Below are 8,973 nucleotides of genomic sequence, written 5' to 3'. Positions count from 1 at the left end.
GACAGAAAGATAAAACATGGATTGAATGCCCAGCTGGAAAGCAAAAGGCTGAGTTAGGACGTTTGGAAGCAGCTTCCCAGTTCCACTGGGTGCTGGGTCACATCCCATGCACTTCCCATCTTTTCAGTAAATACTATTCTCTGTCTTCAATGGGAAAATCTCCCATTTGTTTCCTTTTCTACATGTGAGACTTTCCATAGGGTGCATGGGTGATAATGAAACATGCAGGTCAAGAGCAATGTCTGTGCTCCCAAATATGCTATGTAACTGAGAGAGATTGATTGGAACTGAGAGGCTAACCTGAGGTGATCCATAGACTCCCAGAAAGTGTAGACACTCTGGGAAAACCATGAGCATGGGTACAATTTCCTATGATTTTATGACCTCAAAAGGAATCCTTGTGTCAAACATGCCTAAGTGCAGAGTGTGTGTCCCCTTAACAGATTTCTGAAAACAGTGAAGACCAGTGGCACTTAGCAGATTAGATTTGCTAAACTGAGTGTTTCCTTTTAGGGTTTTCAAGTGATAATTCAGTGTACGTGGGTTCTTTTGTACACACTGAGCTCCTTCTTGGGAGGTCATGTCATTTCTGCCCTCCCCCTTCTTCCTTGCCATACTCCTTAATCTCCCACTGCACTGAACTCTGAAATGGAAATGCCCAGAGGTTGGGTATCTAACATGTGTTGTGTTGAGAATGGAGAGAAGAATTCGTGTCTAGACAGAAGTGAAAAAGGGGTCAGAGACAAAGTGGACAGAGTTTGGATCAGTAGCAGCAGAGACCATCTCCTCTAGAACTCTAGGACAGGTGCACATACCAGTCTGACAGTTGCAGGTGTTTTCCTTCAAACTGGTTGCCAGGTTGGAATGAGTGATGACATCAGAGGCTTCCAACCTTCCTGATTGGAAGGGACAGACTCTGTTGACCACTGGCAGTGCAGTGGGCAACAGTTTGTCCTCAGTACTGTTCTTCACCTGGTTTCTCCTGTTTGGAGAAGAGCGAACAGACTCCTATTCAACCAAATTCTGGAGAAAGATTTATCTTAATAAGAACCTAGGTTTTGTAGAAGGAAGACAGAGTATTGGAGAACTTATGGAGGATCAACAAATCTCCCAGTCTGGGCAATCGCCTTCCCTGCCAAGCACCTCAGAATCCCACCTGGAGGTGGTGGTAGATGATGAGGTGGCAGGTCCATCAGGTGAGGGAGCTACAATGAGAACTGATTTGACATGATGACTGGTAAGGAGGAAGGGATAGAGCAGCCAGAAAGGTGGGAAGCCCACTTTTGAAGTTCAGAATAGGCCACGGGACAAGGAAGTCCACATGGATGGAAAATCTGCAGAGAAAGGAATTGGGCTAGAAGATGAGATCTAAGTTCAGGAAATGGGTACAGGGGATGTAAAAAGGGTCACTCCACCCATGAGAGAAAGTGTCCATAATGAGAAAGAGTTTTGAGGAACAGGGAGATGGGACAATGGTAAGGAGAAGACAGCTACCAGCCAAGCTAAGAAGGCAACAGTTGAAGGTCTGGGGTGTGGGAGGTGAACTGGTATCAGAGGATGAAAGGATGAGTTCCAAATACAGGAGCCTGACTCTGCTTCCTTTACTCAGCTCTGTGGGTAAAACCCTGCCTCCCATGTCGGTCCTCGAGGAAGAGAGAGTGGACCTCAGAATCTGAGGGAGACTCGGATGATGATCCCCCGGGGATTTTTGATTCAGTACCTTGGGTAGAATCTGGCCTCCTGCCTGAGACCACTGGCCTAAAGAGAAAGAGAGAGTCCTCCACTGAATCTGAGGATGAGCTGGAGGATCTGGAAAGTGAGCCAAATCACCCCTGGGATGTGGAGTCACTGTGTGGCCTCAAAATGAAACTCAAAAAACGGCGCATGAACTCGGTGCAACCAGAACACCATGAGGTTTTCAAGAGGCTTCTAGGTAGGGAGACACCCAGGTAGCGCCCTCCAATCCTGCTCTTTACACAAACAAGGAACTTACAGCCACTGCACTTTTCCAAAGAGCCCTGCTGTCCCTGAGATCCCCATTCCTGGAGGACTCAGGACCCATGTACCCTGTGAAACTCTTAGATGATGGATGATTACATTACACCTGAAAAATGACCCTGCTTGGGATCACAGAGCTTGATTCCAATTATCCTCACTGATTGCAGACACTGTGGTTCTAATAGATTTCCTCCTCCCTGAGCGGTGCCTATCAAACTAGAAAATAACATAGAAACTCTAATTCTGAGGTGGTGCATTCTTGGGGGATGATGGGCCCTCGCGGTTTACTCCAAGTTCTTAGTCATACAGACATCTATCTCTTACCCCAACCCTCACTCAGTTGTTTCCCTGGGGGGTTTCAGGGCAAAGCAGCTTTCCCAGGAATGTTCCTGTCCTTTTCCTATCCAACTGGGATATCGGGCTCTTTTGGGCTCTATTGCACTCCAATCCCACACCTTCTTCAGTGGAGGTCCTATTCTTCTCTCTGTTGTCTATCACCCATGAAGCCCCTTCTGGTTCCCAACTAACACCAGTGTTCTGTTCACAGAAGATCCTGTTGTCAAAAGATTCCTGGCCTGGGACAAGAATCTGAGAGTGTCTGACAAGGTGAGGTTGTTCTCTACTGGGCAGTGATCCTGCTCCAGCACAGCCTGGATGAGGAGGGATTTCTAGCCCATGGTCCTTCTGTCTCCATGTAGAACCAACAAGATGTGCCAAGTCCTGACCCTTTGTGACTTGTCAACATCTCTCTTCAGGGCCTAGCAGTTCCATGCAGTGAGGACAGGTGGACCTTGCTTCTGCTTGGGGTGTTGCATTCCTATCCTCCTCTCTCGGCTATTGTTACCTGAGATTTTGGGCGCCTCTCCTCTTTTATTTTTTTAAATATGTTTTAGTTGTAGATATACAGAATACCTTTATTTTTTATCTTTATGTGGTGCTGAGGATCGAATCCGATGCCTCACATGTGCTAGGCAAGCTCTCTACCACTGAGCCAAAACCCCAGTGCTCAACAGCCTTTTTTCTGTGATGCTAGGGATTGAACCCAGGGCCTTGTGCATGCGAGGCTAGCAAGCACTCTACAGAGTGAGCTATATCCCTATTGCTGGGGCTCCTCTCCTCTTTGCACTTCTTGGGACCCCCTGTTCTCCAGCTTACCCAAGACCCTCCTCACCCAGCTGACCTACATGCCTTTCCTCAAAAGGTCCCCTCAGAGCTGATCCTACAGAACACACTAAGTCTCTTCTTCCCCCAACTGCTCTGACTGTCTCAGGTCCTTCCCCAAACCAGCAGGTCTCCTTACGTGGTGAACTTCTCTCAGGGGCACTCTTCACCCCAGACTCCCATTCCTGTCCCCTCTTTCCTCCTCTTCCAGGATGTGACCTCTCTCTGTGTTTTTCTTCTCTCTCCATCAGTACCTCCTGTCTATGGTCATAGCTTATTTTAGCCGGGCTGGCCTCTTCTCCTGGCAGTACCAACGAATCCACTTCTTTCTGGCCCTGTGAGTATTGGGTCTCCTTCATCAATCAGGACTCACTACCTGGGAGGGTAGGAGGGGAGCAGAGGGGCACTAACCTTTCTTTTACTTTTAGCCTCTTTGCTCCGTGTTCACGAGATCACAGCACTGTAGTATAGTTTGTTTTTCTTTTCCACACTTCCCTAGTCAAAGCAACACACAAGCTCCCTAAAGGCCAGTTGTTAAAGAGTCAAGGAAACCAAGGAAACCTAAAGCCCACCTGAGAGGAGTGGAGGAGAGCATGGGCACCTCCTGTCACTGGCAGAGAGACTGGAGGTGCAGCCACATCTGACTGCTCTTCCTTCCTGTATCTATACCAACATTGCTCTGTTTTCTGCCTCTGGATTTCCAAGACAGATGCCCAATTCCCAGCCTGGCACAGGTCCAGTGTAGGGTGGTCCCCTCTGGTTCTTCATACAGGAGTCTTCTCACATTTGTGGCTTTCTACACACACCCTAAAAATTCTTCCAAGATGGGTCCAACCACCCCTTAGGACTGCCCCACAACTGTGTTGCTCAATGCTTTCTAGAAAAGAGCTGGAGTTCCTCAGAAGGTGTGTGTCTGGCAGAGTCCTCTGGACCAAGGCATGGTCCTCTGTAACGCTTAATAGGGCTGGTGCAGTCCTGTCTGAAGATGGTCCTCTGGGAGTCCGTTTTGGGAAGCTGACTCCAAGGGGAGGTCCTTCTTGGTTGTGCCTCTAAAGAGCAACCTGGTTTCTTTCCCCAGCTACCTGGCCAATGACATGGAGGAGGACAACCAGGCTCCTAAACAAGAAATCTTTCGTTTCCTCTATGGGAAGAGCTACGCCCAGCGTCCCCTGTTCCACAAACTGCGATATCAGTTCATCTGCTCCATGGACTGGAACACTCGGGTTTCCAAGGAGGAGTGTGAGGAGGTGGGTGGTGCTGTGTGTGCTTGTGGGGGGAGAGGGATGGGCTGACTGGAGCGACACAGGAAGGTGGGTGGCTGCAGGTGGGCTCTGGGGAGGAGAAAGCTCAGGAGGGAGGGAAGGACTACCTGGGCAGTCCTCAGTTTTGCATTTAACCATGTTACTAAGTATTCTTGATGGATCCAAGCAGAAATATTACTAATGTTCAACCACTATTCTACTCAAATCAGGGACAATGATAAAGCTTGTCTCTTGATAAAATCAACTTTTCAAATTTGATGGGAAGGGACACCAAAAGGATTCTATCTGTCAAAGCATCTGTACAAATGCTTAATTTATTTATCTGATACAGGAAAATATACTCGATTTTTATTGAAAAGAAATCTGAAAAAATGTGTCCCACATTTTATATAACATGATCCTGATAAGTGTCGTCCATGTGAGTAATAGCTGAAATAATGTTGTGATATCCGTACATAGCTACTTCATTTGTCACCAGGCTAAATAAATCTAATAATTACACCTTGCTATGTCACCTCCTTTGTAGCTGACAGAACTTAGTTAATAGAATCAAGCCTCTCAACAGTGTAGTTTTAGATATTTGTACACTGTTGAATCACAGTGACTAGAAAGTCCAAATCAAGGTGAATAAATTTTAAGGAATGGGAAAATAAATTAACCATAACTTCAAACCCCTCAATATCCGGTAAAGTCATCAGCTTTGGTGGGGGCTCTTTTCCTTTCCAGATTCAAGCTTATGATCCGGAGCTCTGGGTGTGGGGCCGAGATCGCACCCTCATTGCCTAGAAGTCCTGGAACTATGGAGACCTGAGGGGAGGGACAAAACTCTGTATCCCTGGCTTGATGACAGACAGAGTCAGTGATTGTCTATTCAGGATGCTCGAGGATCTAACTTCTTGATCCAGTCCTGTCCACCTCCACCCACAGCCACCCTCTGAAGATGGTGAATAGCCCGAATCTCCAAGTCAGCTTCATGGTCTCAAACACCAACCACACAGATGACTCCCTAGAGGTGTGCTGGGTGCTCTGAGGCTACTCAGCCAGACCTGAGAGAGAACAGTTTATCATTCAGAATGTGCTAGAAATCCTTAACCCACAGCAATTGGGCCCACATGTCAACTCCGATGAATGGTTGATCTTGGTCTAAAGTGAATATCCTTTAGCCATGAATCTCTCTCTCCTCCTGAAAATTTCTTTTTACCTCTCCTTAATTCATCTTGGGTCACTTATCCTTTAAGGATACCAAGCATGGAGATGACTTATTTACAGGATTTTCACAGTTTTAGTACATATGATAAATGTTGTTTATTTTGAACTATGTTTATTTTAAATAGTTTTGAGATAGATGTTGTTCAGAAAATTGTTGTTTTTTATTGGTTTTGTGATTAATGTTATGACACGTTTGTGTACATAAATATTTCTCTCAAGATTTTAATCTTTTTATCTATTACTTTTATACCTCAGTAGTATTATCCCATAGTCTTATAAATATAGTTTTTATTTGATGTTCAATCACCATTATTGTGACTACCGAGCTGCCAGTATTTAACTTGCCTTGATATGTTTTCTGTCATTTTAAAATATGTATCATTCGAGAGCACATGTGTTATGTGCTTGTGAAGAGCACAGCACAGTGCATTTGTGAAAAACTGAATAAAGTTGAAAATCTCCTTACCTTAATGATACATATGATCATGTCATTCCAGATTGGTTGTTTGCTGTCAAATGATACTGCTGTTTAAAGTGTTGTTTTTAATTGACCAAATTTGTAACCTGTGGGGGAGAAAACCACCTCAATTATTTTTCATGTAGCAGAACAACAGAGAAGGTTGTAGAACTTAAACTAGAGACTGGAAACACGAAACACAGGGAGGACGTTGCGAGAGAGAACACAGGAAGAATAAAAGAAAATTCTGGAGGAATTCCAAAGCCAAGGTAAAAGTAAAACTTCCTGGTAAAAGTCCAAAGACAGGGACACCCAGGGAATGGAAGACTTTGCTACTTGAGTCACAATGGGAGTCTTTTCCGCAACCTATGTATGTTTCTAGTTTTACATAAGTGAAGGAAATCCAAAGGGTATTGTTGAAATAGAAACTCATGAAGGAAAATAAGGTACTAGAGCAGGTTGGGAGAAGAATGAGATGATAGGAAGTGCTAAGGTTGCTAAATAGATAGGCACAGAGAGGAAACAACTAAGAGTGTGGGCACTGAATGACTGCAGACAAGCATCTTGGGAGATGGGAGAGAATATAGAAGCAGCTGTGGAAAGAAGCAGGTGAAGAAAAGTATCAGCAAGAAGTTAAAACAAAGTTAAAGAGAGGTGGCAACAGAGCCAGTGATGAGATGTGATGTGGGGTTAAAGAGGCAAGTGGAGATGATGTGAAGAGGTTAGAAAGGACCAACATGGAACAAGTTTAAGGTTGGTTGAATGTGTTAAAAGAGGGATGGTGGTTGGGTGAGTTGAGCAAGTGAAGAGGTATAAGTTCCTTGAAGGAAGAAGTCACTAAGGACTGGCACTGTGTAATGCAATTCTGATGCTGATCAATTGCATGGAGGTCACTTGCTACAGATTGAGGCTGCAAGCCCCCTCTACACTGCCCTGTCTTCAGAAACCAGCTGTAAGCTCCAGGTTTCCCAGGCCATTCACACTTCTCACCACTGGTATATATTTGGGGATTCCCAAATATATACTACTGTATAATTCTCTATAATATCCTACTGTATAATTCTCTATAATATCTCACTGAGGTTAGAAGAGCACAATCCTATAATTACTGATTTGTCATGTAAAATAGGACACAAATTGGGACCAGCTAACATAAGAGGCACATGGCTGGAGGTCTAGGAGGGTCTGAATGAAGGCTGTCATGTCCTCTGGATGCAACATCTTCAGAGGACATGGATGTATATGACCTACCAGGGAAGCTGACCTTGGTTTCAGCTGAGTTTTTACAGGAATTTAACTAAGCATTTGGCATGAGTTGGATGAGCAGAGCAATAAACTAGGTTCAAGTGCTGCTCTCTGGGTACTTACCATAGAGTGTGGGAGACAGGTTAGTGTCCAGGTGGTATGGATAGAGATGGGGGAATCACAATGTAAACTACGTAGCGGGAGTGTGGCATCAGGCAGCATTAGGGTCTCCAGACTGTTTTTGTTTTTTTTTTCCCTGATCCCCATGTGCGAAGTGCCCTTCAGAAGACCCTGACCAGCAAAGCCTTCTTGAGGAAAGGCCTGTCTTGGGTAATGCTGGGCAGGCAAGCACTAAACTCTGACTTTGGGGCCCACCGGAAGGCTTCCTTTCTGACCCCACCGATTTGGCCTTCCTATTCCCACTGCAAGACTGAGTTCCTGGCCACACCAGAAGGCCACTTGCACAGCTCACCAGAAATCCATGTTCCTGGGCTCACAGCAGGTCTGAAGGCAAGTACTTGATTTTACTTCCCAAGACGCTATGCACCCGGTCACTCCCACTTAGGGACTATCTGGAACATGCCTGCTTCGTATAACAGTTCAGAGGAGATATGCGGTGAGCACTGGCTCCCTACAGGCCTCCCGCATTTCTTCCCTGGTTTCTCCTTAGATCAAGGGAATGTCTAGAATGCATTTTCTTGGTGTGGTGTTTTTCCTGATTGAGTCTTGATTCAGTTTAGGTTACACACATCTATACATGTGGTAAAATGGTAAAATACCTACAGACTTCTTGCATAGATGACAATTTCCTAATGTACAGTCTTGTCATGCACATGCATTGGGGTATACTGCATGAATGGTACATTGAACCTGTGTATTCTGTCATTACAAGTTTCCTTGAAACTGTATTTTGATATAAAAAAGCAAAAAATTCTAAACAAGCATTTATCTTGACTAAAAATTACAGAGCTTGGAGAGCACTGTTTAACTCTCATTTTATGGATCTTTGGGAAAGACTGCTCTTATCTATAGCAGCCTGGCAGATTCCTAGAGGGAAGGGCTGGGTTGGTCCTTCTGGAAAAAGTCACAGAAACATCTCTATCATTATTTTGGTGATAATTAAATGGGCATGAGGCTTTATATCTTATTTAGAATAGCCATTTATTTACTTATTTTTTAACTGCCAGGGATGGAAACCAGGGCTACATGCATGCTAGCAATTCATGTACTACTGAGTTATACCCCTAGTCTCCATGAAGAAAATTGAGCTCACAGTTCTGTAAGTCCAAGAGCATGGTTCTGGAATACTAGCAATTCCTCCAGCTCCCCAGACATCACAATGTGGTGCAGAAGTAGAAAGGGAGCAGGCCAAGTGCAAAAGGAGTCATATGCATGGTGTAGACTCCCTAAATAACAACCTGTTCTCATAACTCAGTATGTGAAACCTGCATTAATGCCTTCTGAGGTGAGTGTCCCCATGATCTAATTACCTTCAATTTGGCACCACATATAAAAGGTTCCACCACCTTAATACTGCCACACTGGGGAACAAGCTTCAGGCATTTGAACCACTGGGAGGCACATATCTAGTTTCAGTAAGCTGTCTTCCTCTGACTGTTCCATTTCCTGTGACTCCTTGGC

General features: G+C 44.9%; 1 protein-coding gene and 1 pseudogene across 1 annotated transcript; one reads left to right on the top strand and one right to left on the bottom strand.

Annotated features, from left to right (window-relative positions):
• The window catches only part of LOC107161089, a 24,541-nt pseudogene extending 18,356 nt beyond the window's left edge, over positions 1-6,185 (bottom strand).
• LOC107161088 (speedy protein E4-like) lies at positions 1,231-5,636 on the top strand. Its single transcript, XM_015507594.2, has 6 exons — positions 1,231-1,237; positions 1,718-1,933; positions 2,546-2,604; positions 3,411-3,496; positions 4,238-4,406; positions 5,148-5,636. The coding sequence occupies exons 1-6, from the start codon at positions 1,231-1,233 to the stop codon at positions 5,205-5,207; spliced, it is 597 nt and encodes a 198-aa protein (XP_015363080.2). The 3' UTR covers positions 5,208-5,636.
• Positions 6,186-8,973: the final 2,788 nt, after the last annotated feature.

This window comes from Marmota marmota, unplaced genomic scaffold, assembly GCF_001458135.2.
Source record: "Marmota marmota marmota unplaced genomic scaffold, marMar, whole genome shotgun sequence".
Lineage (NCBI taxonomy): Eukaryota > Metazoa > Chordata > Mammalia > Rodentia > Sciuridae > Marmota > Marmota marmota.
This window is presented reverse-complemented; position numbering and strand designations above follow the sequence as displayed.